General features: G+C 38.5%; 1 protein-coding gene across 6 annotated transcripts in view; it reads left to right on the forward strand.

Annotated features, from left to right (window-relative positions):
• Window positions 1-869: 869 nt before the first annotated feature.
• LOC148351000 (uncharacterized) overlaps window positions 870-27259 on the forward strand; it is an 86000-nt gene continuing 59610 nt past the window's right edge. Inside the window, exon 1 of one of the 6 annotated variants that reach the window (XM_088319840.1) lies at window positions 870-895. Coding sequence is in view for 3 of the 6 variants with exons in the window: in XM_088319838.1 (XP_088175964.1) it covers window positions 15016-15024 (9 nt within the window). In the remaining 3 variants the exon portion in view is untranslated. Of the gene's footprint in view, window positions 896-14897; window positions 15025-27259 lie in introns of those variants that run through there. The other 5 variants (XM_088319843.1, XM_088319841.1, XM_088319838.1 and 2 more) reach the window with 5 other exon arrangements.

Raw genomic sequence — 27259 nt, forward strand, 5'->3', positions numbered from 1 at the left:
CCCCCACGTGTGTGTGTGTGTGTGATTGTGCGCGCACATGTGTGTGTGTATGTGTGTGTAGCATTTCCCTACAGGGCTTTACTGCTTTATGGGGCTTCATTTTGCTATCACTAGTAAAGACACTTGTCTCGTCTCCACCCCCGTGGTCGCAGTGAAGCGGTATGTACGCTTCATCAAACGTCCTCGTCTTAGCTTTTATTAGGTGACTTTTGTTGGTCTCATTAACCTGCCTCCTCATCCGGGTTTTCAAAGGATCACTTGAGGATCTGCTCCACTTCATATCTACACATAATACTCAATAACTTGATGAGAACAATGACAGCGTCACTGCTCCCCACTGTTATGGAGTTGCAATTTCACTTCATTCTGGGAAAATTAAAAAAAACAGGAAAAAAAGGCTCCCAGAGGTCAAACATGCCCGTGCACCCCTTGACAGGGCCTCACGCACCCCCACCCAGGAGTTAGGGCCGCACTATTTGAGAACCACTGGACTAGGGGGACAGTCTTTTGATTCATAACAGCCATTTAATTAGCAAGAATGTGTAATCAAAATGCTTCAACTGTAGACTGACAACATTTCAATCATAATTTATTTAAAGGTGTGTAAATTAAGCTCTAAAAAAACAAACATAAGAAACTAATGAAATACAAATTTAAACATTTTGACGGAGGGTGTGCCTCAGTGTTCATGCCATGGTCCTTATAGCTCTAACCCGTTTGAGTAAATCTCACTGAGCATGCGCAAGTGACGTCATCTTCCTCCTTACCTCATGCACGCAATGGCGGAATGCGGCAGGTGTACATGCGACCCGCCCACAACACAAACTTGTCACAGGCGAAGTAACGCAACCCTGTCAGACTGTTGAAGACAGCACCGCAGAGAAATCAGCAACAGGTAAGAGCTCATTGCTTAAACTTCTCAGTTGAAACTTCAGGAGGTTTTCCTGAAACTTGAGAAAGTGAGGTCCATGTCGACTGTGTTGTATGGGTCTTAACTTTCGAAACTTTTGCTGAGCTTAACCATTAATATTTGCTGAGTAGACAAAATACAGCTCTGGAAAGTAAGAAAGTTTTACAACTGTGGGTGTCGTCATGGCTGGTTACATGTACAGCTAAAGAATAATTTGTCCGAATATATAAATGAGAACAGCCGTTTAAAAACAACCACAACATGGAGTTATGTTTGTGTCAAAGGGACAGTGTGTATTATTTCACCACTAGATGTCGTTGTATTGTGTCTTGCAAACTAAAATGAGTGCTTTAAAGCAATAGAAAGTATACAAACTACGGAGAAAAAACTGACCAAACTGCACCATTTTCTTTATTTTGCCCAGCCTTGCTCAATTATTTTTTACTGTAGCAGCAAAATGATAGATAATTATGTCAGCTCTCCCTAGTTTAGGCTCATGTTACGCAAAATAAATGCAAATGTCTGGACTTGTGACTATTTAAAGGGGCACTGTGAAATATTTAACCATTAGATGTCGTTGTATTGTGTAGTGCAATGGAAAACAAGTGCTACAAAGAAGAATTCAAACTACAGACGAGAAGTGACCAATTTGCAACATTCTTTTTCTTACTTTTTGCCCAGCCTTTCGCAAGGGTTTTTTTTTTTTTTTTTTTTTTTTTTTTTTTTTTTTGGGAGAGGGCCGGTTACCTGTAGTAGCAAGATGCCAGACAATTATGTCAGCTTCCGCAAGGTGAGCCTCATGTTATGTAAAACACATGCTAATTTCTCGACCTTGACAAATAATTTCAGTTTACATTACTAATAATTTATCACAAACACTAATTGTTCTTGTCCAGCCCTGTACGACACGATTGCGTACAGGTCAGTCCAAACAAAATGTTTTAACCCAGGTGCAAAAAAAAAAAAGGTCTAACCTAAAAGAGACAGTGTCTTGTAGATGTCACTCTATTGTGTAGTGAAAGCAAAAACCTGTGCTAAAAAGCACAAAAAAAAAGAATAGAAACTACGCTCACTTAAAGTGACCAAACTGCACCATTTTTCTTCCAATTTTTTTGTAAGGGTTTTTGCTTTTTGGGGTACCCGTAGCAGAAACATAATGGACAATCATGTCAGCTCCCTCTAGGTGAGGTTCATGTTTGTAAAATGAATGGAAATCTCTCGAACTACAAGTATAAAAAAAAAAAATTAAAAAAAACATAGTTATATAATCAACGTTTTTTTTAACATTAGAAAGTGCTAAATAATACACAATCCCCCTTTAAGAACAAAGCTGGTAAGCTGATAAAAATTTCAAAAGTGACTTTTACTTTTGTGACAATTAAGATTGTCAAATAATTTCATAGATGCGTGCTGTTTACAGTGAACACTTATCACAAGCACTCTATATTCTGTAACCTGAATATATGAATTATTCTTCGATATCCAAATAAAGCGTTAGTAATTGAAGAATTAGACCAATGTGCAGAACTGCCTGAGAAAATGGCATATGCTGTAATGAAATAAAATAATTTGTTCTCAAAGATTGAAAAATTATACGTCTAATAAATTTCGATCATTTACGATCATTTTGAAATAGCTTTGCTAAAAATTGTATAAAATATGATACAATTACATACGTCGACAAGTATGTATGCTGTACGGATGCAGTTAAAACAATTCTGCTAACAGATATAAACAATTTGGGAGGAAAAGCTCGACTATACTGTTATGATATTGTTAAAAAATAGTATAATAATTTTGTTGATTGAATAATGACCATTAACTACTGCTTGTGAATGTTGGTCTGCTCAAGGTGACTGGGAAATAAACCGCTCCTAACATGTTTATATTAGACCCAAGTAAAGGCCCACATTAAACCACACCACCTACATTGGATATTACCGAATCTTACTGCAATATGTATTCTGTGTAGCACTATTTAGTTACGCTATATAACACGCTACAGTGGGCATTTGCACGTCACACTGGTTATTTGTATATTGTATTCTTTTGGCTTTATTATTGTACTGTTCTCAGCTCAGGGATGCTGCTGGAAATGTGAATTTCCCTTCGGGGATGAATAAAGTATCTATCTATCTATCTATCTATCTATCTATCTATCTATCTATCTATCTATCCAATCCAATCCAATCCAATCCAATCCAATCTGACCTGGAACCACGAAACACCTTGCACTTGAAATCATATTAACATAGCGTAACCAAGGGTCACGATTGGGTCATCATTGAGAAATTCTAGTAATCAGATAAGAAACGGAAGGTAAACAAGCCGGGGGTTTCGTTTACTTACCACTGCACATTTTACTTCCTTTGTGTGTTGTGGATTATGTTTTAACACATGGAAGGATCAAATCATTATTTGAATTGTTTGTATTTTTTATAAGGTATTTAAAGCTAAATTCCTTGTTGTTGAGTCAAAGGGTGGTTATGACTGTACTATGTACTGTGCTCAGATAAGGAATCTGTACATTTTCTTTTTTATAACTGTTTGGTGGGAGGTCTCTGAAGCCACGAATATAGTTTTAACTGTTCTTATGAGAATTAAAATACAGATGAGGCACACTGCACTGGATTATAAGGCAACACCCCTAAAAATAGCCTTTTGTGATTTATATTTTCATATAGTGGATCAAAACTACAGTAAGCGCTACTATATGTAAAATGGATGACCGTTGCACACAATGTATATATTACTGGAATGATAGATCAGTCGAATAATATCAAAGAAAATTTTTGGTTTGAACAAATTTATTGACACTAAAAACAGAAAACAATCATGACAATCTCAACAGCAATTAAGCACATTCACAATATTATATTCCAATATTACGTTTTTAACAGCAAACACAAAGTGAGGTTTGAACAAACCTTCTCGAAAATCTTATTAGCAATCAATAGATTTTGTTTTTTTTTTTTTGGTTTGAACAAATTTATTGACACTAAAAACAGAAAACAATCATGACAATCTCAACAGCAATTAAGCACATTCACGATATTATATTCCAATATTACGTTTTAAACAGCAAACATAAAGTGAGGTTTGAACAAACCTTCTCGAAAATCTATCATATTCACAATTTCATTATATAACATCTTTGTTAGTGTCAATAGATCCGTCCAGGCCAAAGTCGATTGTTCTCGGTCTGAACAAATCCACCGACACCAACAGCAGCAAAACACAGCCATCAAGCATATTCACAATTTTTTATATTTGACAATATGACGTGACGATATGACGTTTTAACATTTTTTCCTGACATTTCCAACATCAATTAAACAATTTCAGAGTTATTTTCTTTTAACAGTAGTTAACCAGCGTGTAAAAGGCAATACTATTGTGCAAGGGCATAGCTCTGCCATCCTACCCTCCCAAGCAGCATTCTTCCAGTCCTCTGTGTGGGTCCTTTCCCTTCTGCGTGGGTCCTCTCCCTTCTGGGTTCCACAACCCAGGCCGTTGCTGCCGGGACTCCCACAGCGTAGCTCCGGCTCCCCCCTCCGGGTGGGTACAGACGAGTCTTCTTTATGGCTGCGTCCTAGGCCCGCCGCTCGCAGATTGTATGGTATCTGCAGCCATTTGGAGCACAGCCACGGGGGGGATCTGCCTGCACCTCCATACCAGCAGGTTTCTGGAGGTCCAGATGGCGTCCTTGATGGCGGCGAGAGTGAGCCAGTCCCTGGCAAAGTCGTTCCGATGTCTCCTCGACCGACTCACCCCGTAAAGCACGTACTGTGCATCAGGGACCTCTCCTGCTGGCAAGTCCGGGAACTTTCCTAGTTGTTCGGCCATTGTCCACAAGACCTTGGCAGCGCTGCACTCACAAAAAAGGTGCCTCACCGACTCCTGGGCGCCACAGCCAGGTCGAGGGCAAGTCGAAGTCGCTGACATTCCTCGGTGGTGCATTACAGCTCTGACTGGGAGAACTTCATGAGCCACCATCCATGACAAGTCTCGTAGTCTGTTTGGGAGGGCAGGATGATTGACGTTGCTCCAAACCGTTGTGGAATCGCCAAACGCAAGCCCCCGCACAGGGCTTACTGTAGCTCGCTCTTGCACAATAGAAATAAGGGCCCTGTGGTTTTGTAAAGTGTGACATTCTTGTGTTTCCAAATCAAACTTCTTCAAAAAAGCCCGAATAAAGAGATGTGTTGGTGGCAAGTTAAACGAAACTGGAATCAAACGATTGTTTGGTACAAGCTTTAGCTTCCGCAAATATGAGCCCATCCAAAAACGGGTCATTGCTTGACTTTTCGGGTTGTTGGGTGGGCCCACAGCGTTTTGGAAGTGGAGAGAGACATATTTGCTTCCCAGGAAAAGCTGGAGGTCAGGCACTCCTTTCCCCCCTTTTTCCTTTTTCTTTTTCATTGTATCTCTTTTTATCCTTTCCCACTTTGAGCCCCAGACAAAGCGAAAGATGGCTCGGTCCATTTGTAACAGCACGTTTCTTTTAGGCATAAAAATTAAACTGATTGACAAAAGCATTGGGAGGATGATCGCTTTGATGATTAGGACCTTCCCCTCTATTGTCATTTTTCTTAGTGACCAAAAAACAAGTTTTTGCTTAACTTTCCTTGTCACGTCATCCCAGTTGGTCTCGCCTCCTCCATCCGCATTGAATTTTACCCCTAGGATTTTCTGGTCTGTCTTTAACACCGTCAGCGGGAGTCCTGCCTTTTCTGTCTCTTTCCACATTCCATAAAACTTCACTTGCGATTTTTCTCTATTTAGCCTTGAGCCAGACGCCCTCCCAAACAGGTCAGTCAAGTCAAGGGCTCTTTCAACAGATGCGCGGTCAGTACACAAAATATTAAAATCATCCATGTACAAAACACACTTGGTAATTTGTCCCCCACTTCCTGGGATATTGATGCCTTCGACAAATCTATCTTTTCTTAACATTTGTGCCAAAGGTTCAATGCAAAGAACATAGAGAAGGGGAGACATAGGGCAACCTTGACGTACACCGCAGTTGATCTCGATTGCTTCCGATAAATTCCCGTTAATCATGAATTTGCTGTAGATGTCTCGGTATAGCAGTCCTACCCAATTGATGTATTTTTGGGGGAAACCACATTTTTGCAATACCCTGAAGAGGTATTGGTGCGAGACTCGATCAAAGGCTTTTTCAAAGTCTAGGTTTAGGACCGCTAGTCGCATGTTTCTGTCTCTTGCATAACAAATGGTGTCACGGATCAGCATGAGACTGTCGCTGATCTTCCTTCCCACAATGGCACAGGTTTGGTCTGGATCAACCAAGTCTCCCAAGACAACAGACATTCGTGTTGCTAGAAGCTTGCTGAAAATTTTACAGTCTACGTTTAAAAGCGTTATGGGTCGCCAGTTTTTTAAGTCAATTTTGTCTCCTTTTTTGTGCAATAGAGTAACTATCCCGATTCTGAAACTGTCCGGCATATGGTCTCGACTGGAAAATTCGTTAAAAACAGTTAACAGATCTGGTGCTAAAATATCCCAAAAAGTCCGGTAAAATTCGAGGTTGAGTCCGTCCTCCCCGGGTGATTTGCCTTTTTTCATAGTCTTTATGCAATCATTCAGTTGGTCTTGGGTAAAGTCCGATGTTAAAAAGGGGTCTTGACGCACTGATCTTGAAATATGATCTAATACATGCCCCATTTCATTCTCATATGTTTCTTTCTTTTCAAATATTTTTTTGTAGTAGTCTTCGACCAATCTGGTTATTTCACTACTTTCCTTTGTTATTTGCCCGTTTTCGTTTTGAAGTTTAAAAATCCCCTCATTTTTGCCCATAATTTTTTTAAAAAAGTAGCGTGTACATTTTTCCCCTTCTTCTATTTCTCTTTCTCTGCTTCTTATTATGATGCCTTTGCTCTTTATTTCCGCCAAATCGTTTAGTTCTTGTTTGGTCTCTTTGATTTCATCATTAAAGTCCATCCCCTTTTCTGTTAGGATGAAATAGCGTTGGAGTCTTCTTTGTAGTCCCGACATGCGTTTCATCTCTTTGAGTTTCTTGTTTTTCCCTGCATTTTTAAAAAAGGTCTGTGTTCGTTTCTTTGTCATTTCCCACCATTGTGCTCGTGAATCATACGAGTCTTGAAGGGTCTGCCAGTCTTTGTACAGCTCCCTGTATTGTGCGGCTAGAGCCTCATCCTCCAGCAGGGAGCAGTTTAACTTCCACAAACCCTTCCCAACAGTCATACCTGAAGGAAATGAGAAAGAGCAGGACAGTAGCAAGTGATCCGAAAAAAAAACTGGAATTAATCTTGCATCACTCTGTGCTAAACCCCTCGTAAATATGTAGTCTATTCGAGAGGCTCTGGCATTGTCACTACTGAACCAGGTGAAGCCCTCCTCTCCTGGATGTATGGATTTGAAACAGTCCACCAGTTTAAATGTCCGGCACATGTCTTGTAATAAAGTTGATGTTTTATCTACTTTAAACTCCTCATCATTCCTCTTTCTATCCTTCCTACTTAAGATGCAATTAAAATCTCCTCCCACGATTAGTGGTTGATGGCCTAGCATATACGACTGGATGTCCTCTAAAAGTTCGTACCTGAGTTGTCTGTCGGCATGGCCGTATATGTTAATGAGGTTAAAATCATTCCCTATATAAGAAAGTCTTGCTAAGATTGCGCGTCCGTCTCTCATCACAGTACTCCCCTTTATGATGAGTTGAGGGTTGTTTATTAAAATGGCTACCCCATCGTTACGGTTTTCATTCGAGCCACTCCATAATGACGGATATGGCCAAATCTCTTCCCACTGTTTATAATTTTTTAGAAAGGGGATGCAGCATTCCTGTAGTAAAAACACATCCGTTCTGATAGTTTTTAAAAACGATAAAACACTGTGAGCCTTAACCTTTGATCTCACACTTCTTACATTGATAGTAGAGAATGTAATGTTCATAATTGTTGTAAAAGTATTTAAACTAGTTAGACAAAACTGGGGGATCTGAGTCCATTCTTTGGTGATCATCGAGATCATCGAGGGTGTCACCTGTGTCAGACACATCACTTAAGAGTAGTACCTCATTTTGAGACTCACCGGGGAAAACTCTGGGACCCTCTGACTCTCTGTCTGTGGTTCCAGGTCTTCCCCTTTTTTCTGGGTTAGGGGGTGAGCCAGAGGACCTATCAAGGGGTCTCTTACTTCCTTGCCCACTAAGGGTCAGGTTTTTTCCCTCCCCGACTTCCTCCGTCTCAACTTCATACAGTTCCCTTGTGGGCTTATTCACCGGCAATCGGCTTTCTTCTAAATCTCTTATCTTTGTTTCTGGTTTTTTCACCACTCCCAATTTTGTCTTACTTTTACTCCTCTTTCCAGTGCCCGTATGGGTTTTTGGAGAGTCATTCGCCTTTTCGATTTGTTTGTCTTCTCCAAATCCCGGCAATGGCGTAGCAAACAAATTTGCTAATTTGAACTCTCTTCCAGGCCCTTCCTGATTAATATGTGTTTTCGGAGTGGCAGTTGCTTTTTCTATTCGTTTGTCATGTCCAAATTCAGGTATTTTATGAGAAATCGAATTTGAATTTCCAGGTTCTTCCTGTTTCAATTTTGATTCTCTGGTCTCTGCTCCAGGGGTTTTGGTAGGTACATCTGTTTTTTCAATTTGTTTGTCTTGTCCAATTTCTTTGTGCATTTCTTGATCAATTTCATTGGGTATTTCCATAACTTTATTCATTTCCTGTTCATCTTCATTGGGTATTTCTATAACTTCATTAATTTCTTGTTCATTTCCATTTTGTATTTCCATGACTTTATTAATTTCATTGTCTTTGTTACCTTTATTCACTTCATTGTCTTTGTGACAATTATTCATTTCATTATCTATGTTGTCTGACATAATTTCATTGTCTTTGTTATCTTTATTCACCTCATTGTCTTTGTGACATTTATTCACTTCATTATCTATGTTGTCTGACATCATTTCATTGTCTTTGTTGTCTTTGTTAACTGCCTTCCTAGCTTTCAATTTGTTAGCAAACGAATTCGGGCAGTTTCTAAAGAGGTGATTCGTTTCTCCACAAAGATTGCATTTTCTGCTATTGCTACATTCCTCAAAGGAATGTCCAATTGTTCTGCACTTTCCACAAAAAATTCGATCACATACCTCAGCCAGATGCCCATGCTCACCACATTTGCGACAGAGTTTTGGTTGCCCTTGATAGTGGATAAAGCCACGGTTTTCCCCCAGGAATATAGTCGACGGAATTTGTTTCAGTCCCTGAAAGCCCTGAGGATCTTGCCGTAGTTGGACTGGTACCCTCCAGGCACCATTCCAATAGCCTTTCTCACACCTCACCTTCATAGCCTGGCCTTTTACTGAGCAGTATCTACTCAACCAATAACAGACGTCATCAGCACTGATCATTTCACTAAACATTCTAACAACGACAATTTTGTTAGTATTATCAGTCAGCTTCTCCACTGTAAATCCTGAAAACTGGGACCTCACTCCCTCAAAGCGATTCCAAAACTCTTGATAAAGAGCTGCCGTTTCAAAACTCACATCAAAGCCTTTGCCAGAAGTCAATTTTATGACAGCATATACCTCCTCCTTTTTAAACTTCAGAATCTTCTCAACAAACTTGTTAATAAAATCCGTCCTTGACATTCCCTCCGAAACTGCCACAACATCTTTGAGCAAGAATCTCACGCAGTTACGTCTCCGCCCGCCGGTATAATGCCCGGCCATGGCAGGACTCGGCTGCTTTACTTCTAACTATGTTAAAATGGTTAGAATTGTAAAATTAATAATTAACAATACTCTTATAACCGACGCCAATGACAGTATAAACGCATAGAACGAGCAGTGCTAACCTGATGCGTCCACCATCAACCACGACAATTTTGTGAACCTGTGGCAACAACATTTAGCTAAAACGAATGGTAACAAAGAAAATGTCATAACCTAACCACTAGACCAATAATGATACATATTGTATACAAAAAAGCAATTGATCAAATCTCATTATCAGACTATTTTTACTTAGGGTGCAAGATATAGGAGAAACCAAAATATTGTCCTGAAAGAAATGAATATACCCAAAAATAGGAAGATGAGGGAAACAATTCTCTGGTGTATTCGTTGATGAATCAGAATTTGCGCTTAATTATATCTTTAAGGACCACAATTCTGTTTTCTCCATTCTTTAATATCTGTTTCTGGCACCGTGAGTGAAAATGGTCTGAATATCTGCATCAGTGGTAGCCTAGTGGTTACATGTTGGTGCACACGTCAATTTCCGCTGACTACAATGCATTGCAATGTTTTTTGATTCATCGAACTTGCACAAATCCATAAATAAAGCTTTCTGTAGTAACACATGCATATAAATAGTGCATGCATTTCCAATTTTACCCACCGTGTTTTTAAGTATACAAAGTTCACCAGGTTATAAGGGTCAATTTCAAATTTATGGCCGATTTGGGTTTGTTTAGGTCAGGAAATACGATATTTTTATTCACTTGAGTCACATTTGTATTACAATTTTATTTGACCAAAGCTCATATTATATTACACTAAACAGCCTCTAGATAGAAACGTCGCTTATTTTTATTTGTTTTCTTTTTCAACAGGTACAATCGTATTTCAGCAATCTTATAGCTGTCAAAAATTATACATATCATAAAACAATCATTCTAGTTTCAGTTATTTGTTCAGGCAAGTCTATTCAAGAGTGTAGCTAAGTTTGACATTTTTAATCCAGTCCTTTTTTTTTTCTTTGACACATATGCAATTACTGGGATATGTCAGAACTTGTTACATAAAAACAACAAACGGCACAGGTTCATTATGTCCACTGGTTGAATTTACAAAAGGTCGTAAACCAATCATAATGGAATGATTACTCTCATAAAATGGCTCAGATGCTCGGCAGTGCGTATAATATCCAAAGCGTCCATGCGGCATCCTGCAAAATAATAAATGTGGCAATCAGTCATGCAAGTGAAAGTGTCTTGCCAAGTTAAAGGAATGCTGACAGTCAACTCAGTATCAGCTGTTAGCATCTAACCGTCTGCTTTTGGTTCTCGACTGCATTCTCTCAGGTAGAGTCAAAACGTGTCTGTTAATGCTGAAATGTGATAAGCCCTTGTAGTAGTAATTACTACAAGTTTTCTCTATGTGTGAGGCATAGAAAAATGGGAAATCTGGGTCCAGCAAGATCCATTAAAATACTTGGTTTAAATACCCCTCTTTTCTCCGCGTGGGTAGTGTTCCAAATAAAAACATTGATAGTCCAAACCAGCCAAGTATTATACATTGAAACCAAAAAAACAAACCCTATTTCCAGGCTCAAGCATTTGTGTAACAAGTACTGTACTTTATATACATATTTATTTGCTATAAATAACTTGTACTGTCAAATTATAATTTTAAAAATGACTCTTGGAGCTATATTGCACTTTCAATTCAGGCAATAGCCACGTTTTTACTTCAGATGATATATTAATAGATTGTCACCATCATGTGGATTTTATTGGAAAACAAAGATGTGGCGTAAAAAGTGTTAAGGTAAAGAGAAGATTCCATAAAACAAATAGAATTACTGTACTTTATACACCTTTTTTACAAATAACTTCTTTGGTTTAAGATCAAGTAATGGTGTAATTGTAATCCAGTGCAGTCTTTTGAGACATTTTTGTGATTAAGGGCTATATAAATAAATGTGACTTGACTTTACTGTACATTGTAATTTGTGACCCGATCTACCGAAAAGAGTCCCAGTGAGACAAGTATCAAATTTGGGTATTTGGCATCAATTGAATATTTAAGAAATGAGCTTTAAATGGATGCAATTGTCAAAGCTTTATGACAAACTATTTTGAAAATATATCCCTTTGAATTAGGGCCCCCCCATCAAACTTTTTTCCGATCAGAGACCTAAGAAAACGTTTTAAGTTGTCTTTGCTTTTTTTTGGTGTGATGTAATTCAAATGTCAAATCAAGTCATGTTTATTTGTATAGCCCTTAATACCAAAGAGTCTCAAAGGGCTGCACGGACCACAGATTATTGCAAACCACAGACTATTATGTCACCATCCCCTGATCTAAAACCTACATGAGGGCAAATAATACACAGAAATTTCAACATGAAATATAGGTTATTCATATGCTATAGAATAGAAGTGCGGTTTAAGATTAGATTTAAACATTTCCACTGAAGTTGCAGATCGAATCTCAGGGGGAAGAGCATTCCACAGCACCGGGGCCTGAATGGAGAATGCTCTCGAACCTGCGGATCTCTTCTTGGGATCACTAGTAGACCGGCATTTTCAGAGTGAATGCTCCGGACTGGAACACAGGGGGAAATTAAATCTGAAAGATATGAGGGAGCAAATCCATGCATGATTTTTATACTACCAACAGAACCTTAAAATCACATCTTAAGCTAACAGGGAGCCAAAAAGTATAGCTAAAATCGGGGTAATGTGATCAAACTTTCTTGCCTTAGTTAAAAGCCTCACTGCAGCATTTTGTACCAGCTGAAGGCTCTTGAATTTTGACTTCGGGAGCCTGTAGAGTAGTGCATTACAGTAATCGAGACTGGAGGTAACAAACGCATGAATTCTAATCTCCACATCCCAAATGGTTTACAGTTAAAGGGATAGTCTAATTTTAAAAGTTTAATTTAAAAATGTTAAGTTTAATTTGTACACATATAACAGCAGACTGAAAGACATTTCAGCACTTATAATTATATAAAATATATGTATATATATATATATATATATATATATATATATATATATATATATTTAAGAACACATTAAAATAACTTTTTTTTTTTTTTTTTAATCAGAAATATTGAACTTTAATCGCTGTTTTTGTCACTTTCCCTATTTATATAGATTATGAAACTCAGGGAGTGTTTTCCAATGTCATGTCTTTCAAAATAGAGAAAAGTGTAAAAAATAATTTTTTAAATTATTTTTCTTATTTCTCTCAGTTATCGGCCTGTAGCTAAAAATAGATTGTTGCGTCTTGTGACTCAATTCGGCGGAGTGGGTCACATTTTGAAAACAATTGCGCGGCTAGATTGCACTATAGGTTCACTTTTTTACTTCAGATGATATTTTGTCGCCATCAATCATGTAGACATTACTGGAATACAAAAATTGGTGTAAAAATGCTTTTTCCTTCCATTAGCACGTGAAAAACGTTTTTGGGAAATAGAAAGCATCTTCGTCTGCCTTTTGCTACTTTTGTCGATTCCGGAGCGTTTCGTTGACATGATGGCTTTTGACAAAGATTTAAGCTTATGTGTTGTAGGTTCATCAAGCTGTTTTATGTATATGTATAATTTAGACTGCAACATAATTGATGCACAGACTGAAAAGGCGCAGCGCTACTGTTTAGCCAATCAGAATTTAGAACACAATGCTCGATGAAAATCTGCAAAGTAGCGAAACCGTGAAAAGTATACTGCGATACAGAGAAGGATCACTGACTTTTCTTAATAATTCTCATGTTTTTTACCCCGTATTATGAAATGTTATGTTGTTGAGGTCTTTGTATGTATTCCTATATCAAAATAAACAATTTTGCCTTGCAGTTTGGAAAAGTTAATTCAAGATAGGTGCTACTTACAACGAACCAGCCAGAAAGTAACAATAATTCAGAGGTTATTAGTATAGCGAAACATGTCGCATCTGAGTCAGCAAATAACCGAAGAACGGATGTCGAGTATCGTTCTCACGAAGAAATGAGGAGGAAAGCCAAATAATCTGGCTAATTGCTAAGGTAACACTAGATCGACAAAGCTAACATATTTAACACAAGAACGAAGTGCTTGGAGTGATTTATGCGCTTAATTTCAAACACGTTTAGCTGAAAGTGTGTAGATTTAAAAAAAAAAATGTCATTGGGGGAAAAGGGTAAATTGTTAAACTAGTTTGCTAATGAAAGTTGGCTGAACTGAAAATGAAAATCAATTCAGTTTCGCCACTCTGTCAGCCAGTAGTAGAGACCTAAAAAGCTAAAAAATATATATTGGTTTGTCTTTCTGGAATGAATGAATATTTAAAAAGCAATTATTTATTCATTCATTCATACAGTGTCATACTTTATTCGAAACCTTTTTATGCTGAATAAATACATACTTAAACAAACAGGCTGACAAATAAATGAATATTTTACATGTAAATGTTCGAAATTTACTCATCAAAGTCACACAAAACTGGCCTGAAAGTATTTTGACTTTGGCCTTGCAAATAGTTGTGTAGCATAAGACATAAACCAAATGTTTGTTTTTAGTAGTAAATATGGTGAGTGGAACAATGGAAACATGTGATATATTGATACAATTAAAATCTAGTACAATCTCTATAGTTTTAGCCAGAGTGTGACTGGATTATGCTATTAATACAAGGTAAAAGATTTTATGTCCATTAATGAAACTGCATCCCCCAAAAAAGTGTTGCTGGAACACTCAAATAACTGCTAATGTGCAGCGATTAGTTCTCATTCACATCTCTTGCACATAAAGGCAGTCAAACTCTCTCCCCTTTTTCTTCTATCTCTCTCTCTTTATGGCTCTCTATCTGTCTATCATTCTCTCACAGTATTTCTCACTGTCTCTTTATTGTGTTTAATGGGCCCCGCATTCTTTCCCTTGACTTCAGTACAGACAGTTAACCAACCAGACCAACAAGAAAGCACAACTCCTGGCCTCTACACACCCACTGTACTGTATTTAAATCTATGCTATTCAAATAAGCCTCATTATCAAGAGTCACATGTGCATTTTTGTTTTATGCAGTATCTGAATAAGGGTCTGAATTTTAAACAGTTATTTGTTCTTTCTGTTCTGACTCTTGCTCCACTTCTACATTGTCAACTCCTTCCTGTCCGACCCTCCTTCATTCTTTTCACTTTCTCCCCTCTCTCTACTCTCTCTCTCTGTCTCTCACACACACACACTAAAGTATTTCCCCAAACGGGGGTTCGAAACAACACAATGGGTCAATAGTTTTTCCCTGTTTTGGATCACATTTTAAGCTTTATTTTTTACTTTATTTTTGTCACGAAAAACATATGTGTCTGCAAGGTATTTAACTTCTGCATGTTGCAGGTAAGGGTGTCATACATACTTTTTGCACACCTGTACAACAGCTGTTATGTGTTTTAAGTTCATTTACGTTATGTTGGTATTGCAGTTAACCTTTGACCCCAAGTTCAATTAGTGGGTAAAGTAGAAAAATAACCATATAAGTAGAAAACAAATTGTTCAGGTAGCCATTTTTCCCTGCAACTGAGTTTTTTGTGGAGGTATGCATGCACTTCTTTTGGGGATTTTTTAAATCTGTTATTATTTAGAATTACTTAAGGTGTCTTTCCAGTTTATTTTGTTGTTATCATCTACTTGTTCCATAATGTCTAAAATCGTATTTTTGCATATTCATGATCACTACCTGTGCACAAATTTAAAAAATATATTTAGATTTACACTGCCAACCAAATCAATGTTTATACATTTCTGATTGTATTTGACCCTCGGAAATGGTTTCCTTAACTTATTAAAGATGTGTTATGTAATTGTTGCACGTTCTTATTTACTATATTCTTATGTGGTCATTGAATGGAGTGTTATGTCCTTCCTTTGGAAGGACAAGCCGCCCATTATGTGTCACATAAGTTTCTATTATACTTTAAATGTTAAGTATTCTGGTATGAGGAACACCCCGAGGTGGAATACCATGTCCATCAATCATTAATTCTTTGGAATTCATATAAAGCTGGAAATTACAGCATACATCGTTTAATCAGTTTACCTAAAAAAAGTATCGATTTTTATATAATGACACTTACTATTATTGAGAATCAAATTTCAAAAGATGTCAATGCCCTATTTCTTTTGCTGATCTACAAATTAATTTAATATAAGCTATACAATGCATGAGACTTATATTGATAAAATTGAATAGAACAATGCGAATAGTCAATCCCCAACTTGATAAACATATTCTGTGATTTGTTAAAAAATGTAAATTGTTCCCTTATGATTGTAAAATAAATATCTACTTGTAATTTCAGTTGAAACAAACGTTTGTATGAAAGCCATAAGACAGGGTTTTTTATGCACCATTGATCCATACTATTTCTCCTTTTTTCTCATGTATTAGTTGAAAGTTCTTGGAAATACTTCTTTACACACTGATTTTTTTTAAATGACAGGTTTCAAGTATTTGTACTCTGTTTGGTTGGGGAAAGCCTCTGTGGAATAGAGAAAAAAATAATGATATTGAAATTAATATACATACATATATATGCAGGGGTCGGGGACCTTTTTGACCCAAAGGACCATAAAGCAAAAATATTCAGATTTTTGGGGGAGAAAGAGCCACACCATATATTTTAAGACAAAATTCAACCAATCCTCCAAACCCACTCTCCAGACAAAAGTTAATTCTTTTGAGCATTTTATTTCACTGTGTGACATTTGATGGTTTTGTAAAATGTATTAAATAATAAGTATCGGTCACCCCTCTCGAGGGATATGACCTGGGTAGAATTAAATAATGATAATAATGCCAGAGCCTGTGTCCCACATCAATATAAATACATCACTTAAAATTTCCCGCAGTTACTTAAGAGTGTTGGGGATCATTTTTGTCCTTATTAGTGGTTTCAAAACAAGGCACAGGCAAAGCTCTTTTGTAAAAATGTCACAAAATACTGTAAACCAAGATACTAAAGTAATTACATTAGTGCAGACAGCACTAGCAAAGGAGAAAGATTGCGCGCGTCCTGTCCAGTGTTTAGCTCCGCCCATTCCTATCGCTCATCCTATCAAACTGCGCTAGGTGCTTTGCTAGAGTGTCAGGGTAAAACGTTTGTTTTGGGTTAAAGTTTGTTCTGTAAGTTTTCATCATTAAGTGTCTCAACAGTGAACCTAAATTGTTTAATGAGCTTCCATATAAAGGATTATTTAGCGATTTGCAGCTAAAACAGGCTCTGTTGGTGTGACACCCTGACTGTAAACAGTCGTTGAAATGTTGTCCTTTATACACTGGACTGAACCACCAGTGCTGTTTTGGCTTCACATGTATAGTCAATCGGGTTAGTATTAAACAACTAAACAAAATAAACACAATTCCAATTTCAGATTCTTATGTACTACTTAAAAGAGCCATATATAGCTCACTAGCCATTGGTTCCTGACCCCTGGGCTACAGCTGTATACATTTTAGGTTCACGGATCCCTTAACCACCAGGGTGTGTGACTATACTGAAACTAGATCCTAAATCTCTGGTGAAAACATATTTTGTTCTGAAATTTTGAGTATCACATTGTACAATATCCATTTTCTCACATTTAGCTTCCATATGTTTGTTGAAATACAAACTTTGTGCCGATGACGTTACATCCTTTTGCTTTTTTGACATATTAAAGGCTCTTTTTTTCGAATATTTTTTTTTTCATATCTATAGTCAAACTATTTTTTTTTTTTAATAAATAACTAGAGGACTAAATAAAATAAGATATACTATCAAAAAATTAAAAGAATACATGATTTCAAAACAGTTTCGAACAATTTTAAATTAGCTCCCTAAATACATGAATAATTCATTAAAATGGCTCCATAAAAATAAATAAATAAATATCTAGATTAATAGATGGGAAATGAAAATGTACTAAACAAGCAAATGTCTGTCAATACAGTAAAACAAAGTTCCTAACTCTGCTCACAAGTGCCACCTGGTAGTCACTAGTCAAATCTAAATAGTCACTAGTCAAATCTAAATGAAAGAAACAAAATAAGTAAATAATGCGCCTTAGCAGAGACAGACAAACTCTTGGATGGTGTTTTAGTAATGGCTTTAATGTAGGCTAATGTAGCGGTGTAAGAGTACACTTTCACGTTCACAAATCTACTCAAGTAAAAGTAAAAAGCATAGTGATTCAAAAATACTCTTAGAAGTACAAAACGTCCCAAAACTTACTCAAGTAAACGTAGCGGAGTAAATGTAACTCCTTACTACCCACCTCTAGTGTTCCTTGTCACTGTAAAGTAATTTCTACAATACAGTATGCTGACTGACAATTTGAAAACTAGAGATACTTCTCTGGACGCTGTTTTGTGCACCACCTCTAATCTACAGCAAGACAAAAATAAACCCAAAATAAGGAGAAAACGTACATAATTAGAAGCACTGTAAAGACCTATTAAGTCTGGATTCTATTAGTTATTGTTGATCTTTGTTGTTAGTTTTTAACCTCTTAAACCATTTTATTTTTTCCATTACAGTAACACCACATTAACGGTTTCATTTGTATGTTCACGTTAAGTTTCGTTGTACCAAAATATTTTATAAATCTACATGATTTATTTCCTTCATATTGATCTGCGGAAATTTGCACAAAAGAACTAATTAAATCACAGGCGGACAGAAATTAACATGGTGGCCCAATCTGCCAGTCAAGGATGAATCATTGGAAGTAGGAAGTTGGATCGCTATTCGAGGCTTGTGAAGAATGAGGGTGTGAGCAGAATACAAGCACACACAAATGTGTAGATCACTTGCATCAAATAATGTTCCTTGAAAACGTTGCAATATTTGATGAGCCTGTGTGTGTGCATATTGTTAACCTTTGAACTTGTGATTCCTCTGTGAAAAGTGAATTGTAGTAGGAATGTTCTGAAAGCCACTTTTTTCCTCTGCTTTTGCAGATTGAGCATTGTCGCTTTGTGAGGAAAATAGGGCGAAAGGTACCATAAAAGTCATTGCAGACATGTCTCTGCTCTTGAATGTAAATGCAGTCAGTCGCTTATTAATGCTCGCACTAACTTGCTACATTGGCAAGATCTGTAGCTTTATAATAGCGGTCATATTTCAAAATAGTGAAACATTTAAAGAGACGAATGCTCTGTGGCAGATCGATTTCACTTAGAAGACTGAAAGATTATTCACATCAATCTGCTACATTTTGAGGCAATACTCTTGCCTTAGTTTAAAGGTTGTTGTATACCAGGGATGTCAAACTCAGTTTGGCTATGGGGCCGGATCCACTTTCCACCCTAAAACTTTAAAATGTTAATCTTACCGTAATTTTCAGTATTATGCTTTATCATTCAGTGTTTCTGTAGTGAAGTGGTTATTCGCCTAATTCGCGAAAAGTCTCAGTTCGAGACCGGGTGGACATTTTTCTCTTAAAGGATTTGAATGAATAAAATTAAGTACATAATACAAGTTTTAGCACTGCATGGGTAATAAGATTGAACTACATCAAATCCAACTACTAGGCTGGGCCTACGCAACCTGAGAATACTGTATATCCTTTTCTTCCCACTAGCAACTAGATGGAGAATTTTGTTTGCATATTATTTTAAAGATAGTTTTTGATTGAAATGAACAAGAGACGGGACAGCACGGCAGCGCAGTGGTTAGCGCGTGTGCGGCACAGTTCTGAGGTAATGGGATCGAACTTCCTGTGCGGAGTTTGCATGTTCTCCCCGTGCTTGCGTGGGTTTTCTTCTGGGCACTCTGGTTTCCTCCCACATTCCAAAAACATGCATGGCAGGTTAATTGGCCGGTTCAAACTGTGCCTAGTTGTGAATGAGTGAGCGAATTGACTGTTCTAGTGTGCCCTGGAACTGGCTGGCAACCAGCTCAGGGTGACCCCTGCCCAAAGATAGCTGGGATGGGCTCCAGGACCCCCGCGACCCTACTAAGGATAAGCGATGCAGATAATGGATGGGTGGATGGATGGACGGACAAAAGAGACTCGGTTATTTTTTTGGGCATTCTCAAAAATGTATGTCAAGCTACATTAAATCATCCATCGTTCCAGGTCCGGACCACAGGCTGTATTTTTGACATCAGTGCTGTATACAATTATTGTCAAGTTTGATTTATTGGACATTCCTGCAATGTGAAAAAATAGTAATTATTGTTAGTACACGTAATGTAATATTGGTTTCATGGTTTTTCTGCTTTAGGCTGTTACATGACTTTTTTTTTTTTGCTTTTGATAATTTTGGTAAGATTGGTTGTTAAGGTGGCTATTAAATATTTGCCAAACCAAATTAGTATTGACGCCAGTCTAATTTTGAGACTTGAGTCTTTACTGTTACACATTCTGGCCTGGGAAGCTTTGCACCTCTCATAACTTTCTCATGGTCCATAGTAGCTATGTTGCAAATCTTTTCTAAATAGACAGCGGGTGCGGAGGTTGAAGAAACAACTCTTGGAATGTAATGCACTTTTGGAATTTATGAATTATACATCTGTGGCAAAAGATCTGCAGGGAGCTATTTTGAATGTACTACCAACAACCTCCATGAATCATCTGCGTTTGCTTGTGCTGGGCAGAGGTTAGAAGTTTATACATGCCATTGGGGAGGTTAGAATACATTTGCGTGGGGGTCACAAGAGAAAGAATTTAGCTGAGATCAGTTTGCTACTTGTTTGTTATAAAAAAAGAATACCTGCCATGTCAACATGAAACTTTGCAGTTATTTTTCCCACCCTTTTCCGACTGTGGCAGCAAATTTACAAACCAACCAAGAGCAGGCTTATTTACATATCAGTAATGCCCTACCTTGGCCAGCCGCCTTGGTTGAATGACTTTCTTAGATGATGATATTTAACTTGCTTTAGACATTGTTTGAAAAAGATTAAGTTATCACCCATGAGACAGCTTCATTATTCTGCCAAACTTAACATATTAGTATTTACTGTAGATGATATGGCTTTACAAATACAGCGGAAAAAAACAGGGTTTACAATTGGCGCAATTTTTAAAGAGCCATAATAGCAAAATTATGGCTGCCACTTACAACAACAAAATAAACATAGATGAGTACGCCATGTCTGTGTCAGCCTACATCAGTAAATGCGCAGAAGACGTCAGCAATACCAAAACCATCTGCACCCGTGCCAATCAGAAGCCCTGGATGACTGCTGAGATACGCAAATTGCTAAAGGCACGGAACCTTGCCTTTAAATCTGGTGACGAGGAGGCGCTGAGATCAGCGGGGGCTAACCTGAACCGTGCTATCAGACTAGCAAAGCGATCGCACAGTCAAAAAATCCAGGACTGTTTCCTCAGCACAACCAACACCAGGGATATGTGGAAAGGCATTCAGGCCATCACCAGATACAAGCCAACCACCGCCCCAGTGCAGGACACTAGCATGGACTTTCTGAATGACCTCAACAACTTCTTTGGGAGGTTCGAGGCACAAAATGGCACCCCTGCAGCGAAAGAGGTTCCACATCAGGACGAAAGAGCACTCCTCCTGGACTCAACTGACGTGAGGAAGACCCTGAGAAGGGTCAACACACGGAAGGCTCCAGGTCTGGACAACATTCGAGGGCGGGTCCTTAGGGAGTGCGCCGATCAGCTGGCTTGTGTACTAACAGACATTTTCAATACCTCGCTAGACCAAGCCACGGTACCATCATGCTTCAAGATTGCCACCATCATCCCAGTGCCAAAGAACCCACAGATCTTGTCATTGAACGATTACTGGCCCGTTGCACTGACTCCCATCATAATGAAGTGCTTTAAGAGACTGGTTAAAGAGCACATCACCTCCAGTCTCCCCTCCTCACTCGACCCCTTTCAGTTGGCCTACTGGACAAACCGCTCCACCGGGGATGCCATCTCCTCTGCGCTTCACCTGAGCCTGACACACCTAAAGGAGAAGAACACCCATGTGCGGATGCTGTTCCTGGACTTCAGTTCAGCATTCAACACCATCATCCCACAACACCTGGTAGACAAATTGAGACTCCTGGGTTTCAACACCCCCCTGCGGAACTGGCTGCTGGACTTCCTCACTGACAGACCCCAGTCAGTGCGGATTGGTCAGAACATCTCCGATGTCATCACCCTCAGCACGGGCTCCCCCCAAGGCTGTGTCCTGAGCCCCTTGCTGTTCACCCTGATGACACACGACTCCGTCCCTAGGTCAGCCACAAACCACATCGTGAAGTTTGCGGACGACACAACAGTGGTGGGCCTCATCAGGGACGACAACGACCTGGCCTACAGAGAGGAGGTGGAGCAGTTGGTGGGCTGGTGCAGGGACAACAGCCTGGTCCTGAATGTTGACAAAACTAAAGAGATCATTATCGACTTCAGGAAAAACCAGCCCAACCATGCCCCACTTCTCATCAACAACAAGGCTGTGGAGGTTGTCAGCAGCATCAAGTTCCTAGGGGTGCACATCACAAACAAACTCACCTGGTCCGTGAACACTGCATCACTGGTGAAGAGGGCACAGCAGTCCTGTACTTCCTGCGGAGAATGAGGAGAGCCCACCTGCCCCCACCCTTCCTCATCACATTCTACAGGGGCACCATAGAGAGTATCCTGACCAGCTGTATCTCTGTGTGGTGTGGAGGCTGCAGCGCTTCCGACTGGGGTAGTGTGAGGAGGGTGACGAGGACAGCAGAGAAAATCATCGGGACTTCTCTTCCCTCCATTCAGGACATTGGCCAGAAGCGCTGCCTATCCCAAGAACATTATCAGGGACCCCTCTCACCCCCATCAGGGACTGTTCACTCTGCTAGCCTCTAGGAAGAGGTTTGGTGGTTTGAACAAATTTATTGACACTAATAACAGAAAACAATCATGACAATCTCAACAGCAATGAAGCACATTCACAATATTATATTTCAATATGACGTTTTTTAACAGCAAACAGATGGGAAGAGGTACTGCAGTGTGCGGTGCAGGACCACCAGGTTCCACAATAGTCTTGTCCCCCTGGCCTGTTAAATGTTAATTGTTAAATTTAACTTTTTTTTTTTAATTTATAAATTTAAAATTTATAAATATAAATTATAAATTTATAAATTTAAAAATGTTAAATGTTAAACTGTTAAATGGTCAATCAAACACATAGTAAATCTAAACTGCTGCTAATCTGTACATCTGTTGGTTTTGTTTGACTTTTTTGCATTACTGGCAGTTCTTTATAGCTAGCCACCCCTTGCACATATGTTCTCCTCTGCACTATTGTACTACAGTGTTATTGTTACTGTTTACATGACTTGTTTACCTGACTGCCCATTTTGCACATCTGGTTAGCTGCTCCTCTTGCACTCTTTGCACTACTGTAAAATACTATACATAGGCATAATTATTTAGTATATTATTAGTACTCAATACTCCAACTCAATACAACTTTTTATTTATATCTGTACATTCAAGGAAACTGTGCAGGTCAGATGTATCGACATTTCGTTCTGTATACACGTGTACTAGAATGACAATAAAGTAGATCTGAATCTGAAAATATTTAGATTTTTTTGAGAGGGAGCCATACCATATATTCTACGCCAATTTTCAGCAAAACCCCCAAACCAACTCTCCAGACATTTCACTGAGTGACATTAGACAAGGGTGGGGGGATCCCAGTCCTCGAAAGCTGCATGTCTTGTATGTTTTGGTGGTTTCTCTCGTCCAACTAGGTAGTGCAAATTATCAGCTCATTAACAAGCTGTCTGGGAGCTTAATACAGGGTTTTTGCAGATCCTTAAAGTTTTGAAAGGCATTGAATTAATTGTTCTACAAATTAGGCCGTCATTTGCATTCAAATCGAAAATCTTAAAAATATTTGTTTAAACTAAAAATATTTAGTTACATTCATCAATAATTATTTTTTAAAATTCACTGATTTATTCTCTTGCTAACATCCCATGACCTCAATAACAGAACTATCAAAACGGGGATGTGACTTCAGTTTGGCTTTTCGAGAGCAGACACATGTCTTTGGTCTACCAACAGTACACACAGCCACTTGCAAGACGTTTTCTTTGGACCATGGGAGGGTGTGTATTTATTGATCAGTGGCTTACCGACAAACATTTTTCGCCATGACCAAAAAGCTGTGCCAGATAATGTGGACGAAGCACAATGTATTCAAGAAATATTTGTTTTGTTTGTCTCAATTGTGTGGGTTTTTTTTTGTTCACTTGGTTTTAAATTTTATTTCAAAAGCCATTAAAAATTTATTTGAAAGTCATAAATTTAATTTGCCTTAAGATGTAGGAACCCTGTTAATTGGAATAACTTTTATTGGAGCAAAAAAAAACTCCAAAAACACGCAGGAAATGAGTTTCTCGAGGCCTGGGTTGGCCACCCCCGCGTTAAATGATTTGATAAAATGTATGAAATAGGAATAATACCTGTATATCAACAAATATACCACCTTGAACTTGTCGCCCTCACGCAATTACTTAGGATCTTTGAGGCAAATTTTGACCATCCTTTTTTAAAAAAAATTTTAATCTTTTCAAAACAAGGTGGGTGCTGGTTCTTTGGTAAAAAAAATCACCAAATACTGCAAATTAGGATACTGATGTAATTACCTACGATGCAGATGGCGAGGGCAGTGAGAAGTGCGCTGTGTGCTGAGATCCGGCCACCACTACCACTCACCCAATCAGATTGCTTCTCTGCGTTTTCTTCATAAAGTTTTTCAACAGTGAACCTAAATGGTTTAACACCTTGACCGTACACTGTAGTGGGAAGTATGCTCTTTATATACAGGATTGAATCAGCCATTTTATTAGCCCTATGTCTGTTATGTGTGCACTGCAGAGCGTTGAACATAAGTGTGAAACTATAGATGAAATTTGAATGAGTAGATTTTATCTATGAGCCATATGTACAGTCTGTGCAAAAGTTTGGGCACCCCTGGTCATTTTCAAGATTTTCCTTTATAAATCATTGGTTGTTCGGATCAGCAATTTCAGTTAAATATATCAAATGGCAGACAAACACAGTGACATCTGAGAAGTGAAATGAAGTTCTTGGGATTTACAGAAAATGTGCAATAATTGCTTAAACAAAAGTAGGCAAGTGCATAAATTTGGGCACCCTAACAGAAAAATTACATCAATATTTAGTAGATCCTCCTTTTGCAGAAATAACAGCCTCTAAACGCTTCTTATAGCTTCCATTGAGGGTCTGGATTCTGGTTGGAGTTATTTTTGACCATTCTTCTTTACAAAACATCTCCACTTCAGTCAGATTTGGTGGTTTCAGAGCATGGGCAGCACGCTTCAAATCACATCAAAGATTTTCAATAATATTCAGGTTTTGGGACTGAGATGGCCATTCCAGTACATTGTACTTGTTCCTCTGCCTGAATGCCAAAGTAGAATTTGAGCAGTGTTTGGGGTTGTTGTCTTGTTGAAGTATTTAGGCCTGGCACAACTTCAGCTTTGTCACTGATTCTAGAACATTGTTCGCAAGAATCTGCTAATACTGACTGGAATCCATGCGACCTTCAACTTTATCAAGATTGCCAGTACCTGCACTGGCCACACAGCCCCACAGCATGATGTAGCCATAACCAAATTTTACTGTAGGTAGCAAGGATTTGTCTTGGAATGCTGTATTTTTCTTCCACCATGCATACTGCTCCTTGTTATGTCTAAATAACTCAATTTTAGTTTCATCAGTCCAAAGCAACTTATTCAAGCACACTAAGTTGTGGAAATTTGGAGGCCTGCCTCACTGAGATAAAAAAGTGGATGTCACTCCACTTCCAAGACCAAAGACCAAAATGTTAGTTATTGGTCCATCTAAATGCCGTAAATTGTTCTAAAAAACTGCTCTGAACATTGACATGTAATATCACCCAGAGTGACTCAGTTAAAAATTTAGGTGTCATATTTGACCCCGATCTGTCCTTTCAAACACACGTGAAGAGTATTACTAGAACATCTTTCTTCCATCTTCGCAACATTGCTAAAATTCGTCCTATGCTGTCCCGGTCAGATGCAGAGATTATAATTCACGCGTTTGTTACTTTCCGTCTCAATTACTGTAATGCACTATTCTCCGGTCTCCCGAAGTCCAAAATTAAGAGCCTTCAGCTGGTATAAAATGCTGCAGCATGGCTTTTAACGAAGACAAAGTTTGATCACATGACCCTGATTTTAGCTAACCTGCATTGGCTCCCTGTTAGCTTACGATGTGATTTTAAGGTTCTGTTGGTATTATACAAAATCATACATGGACTTGCTCCCTCATATCTTTCAGATGTAATTTCCCCCTATGTTCCTGTCCGGAGCCTTGGCTCTGAAGACGCTGGTCTACTAGTGATCCCAAGAGCCAAGAAGAGATCCGCAGGTTCGAGAGTGTTCTCCATCCGGGCGCCTGTGCTGTGGAATGCTCTTTCTCCTGAGATTCGATCTGCAACCTCAGTGGAATGTTTGAATCTAAGCTTAAAACACACTTCTACTCTATAGCATATGACTATCCTATACTTTATTTTGATATGTGTATCATTTGCCATCATGTAGGTTAATAGTCTGTAATAATAGTTTGCAATAGTCTTTGATCTGTGCAGCCCTTTGAGACTCTTTGTGATTAAAGGCTATACAAATAAACATGACTTAGCTTGACTTGACTTATTCTAAAATGAAGCTGGCTTGTCCAAATGTGCTTTAGCATACCTCAAGCGACTCTGTTTGTGGCATGTGCGCAGAAAAGGCCCTTGCCGCATAACTCTCCCATACAGCATCTCCTTGTGCAAAGTGTGCTGAATAGTTGAACGATGCGCAGTGACACCATGTGCAACAAGATCATGTTGTAGGTCTCCCGAGCTGGTCTGTGAGTTGAGTTTGACTGTTTTCACCATCCTTCACCTCTGCTTATCTGAGATTTTTCTTGGCCTGACGCGCCAAGCCTTAACTACAACTGTGCCTGTGGCCTTCCATTTCCTCACTATGTTCCTCACAGTGGTAATTGGGAGCGGAAATCTCTGAGGTAGCTTTTTGTACCCTTCCCCTAAACCATGATATTGAACAATCTTAGTTTTCAGGTCATTTGACAGTTGTTCTCAGGCTCCCATGTTGCCACTTTTCAGAGAAGATGCAAAGAGGAGAACAACTTGCAACTGGCCGCCTTAAATACCCTTTCTCATGATTGGCTTCACTTGTGTATGTAGGTCAAGGATCAATGAACTTACCAAACAAATTTGTGTTACAATAATACGTGCTAAAGTTATTCAAATCAATAAAACGACAAGGGTGCCCAAATTCATGCACCCACCGACATTTGTTGAAGTATTTATTGCACACTTTCTGTAAATCCTATGAACTTCAATTTCACTTCAGATATCACTGTGTTTGTCTTCTATATGATATCTTTAACTGTAATTGCTGATTTGTGCAACCAATGATTTATAAAGGAAAATCTTGAAAATTATCAGGGGGGCCCAAACTTTTTCATACGACTGTACCTGTGAAATAATATCTGGCTCCCAAGTCATAGGTTAGTGACTCTGTTTAGTTCTTAAATCATAGCACAGCTAACCTTTTTTTTTTGTTTGTTTTAA

The sequence above is a fragment of the Urocampus carinirostris genome, chromosome 16, assembly GCF_059441175.1.
Source record: "Urocampus carinirostris isolate Australia breed hairy pipefish chromosome 16, RoL_Ucar_1.0, whole genome shotgun sequence".
In the NCBI taxonomy this organism is placed as follows: Eukaryota; Metazoa; Chordata; class Actinopteri; order Syngnathiformes; family Syngnathidae; genus Urocampus; species Urocampus carinirostris.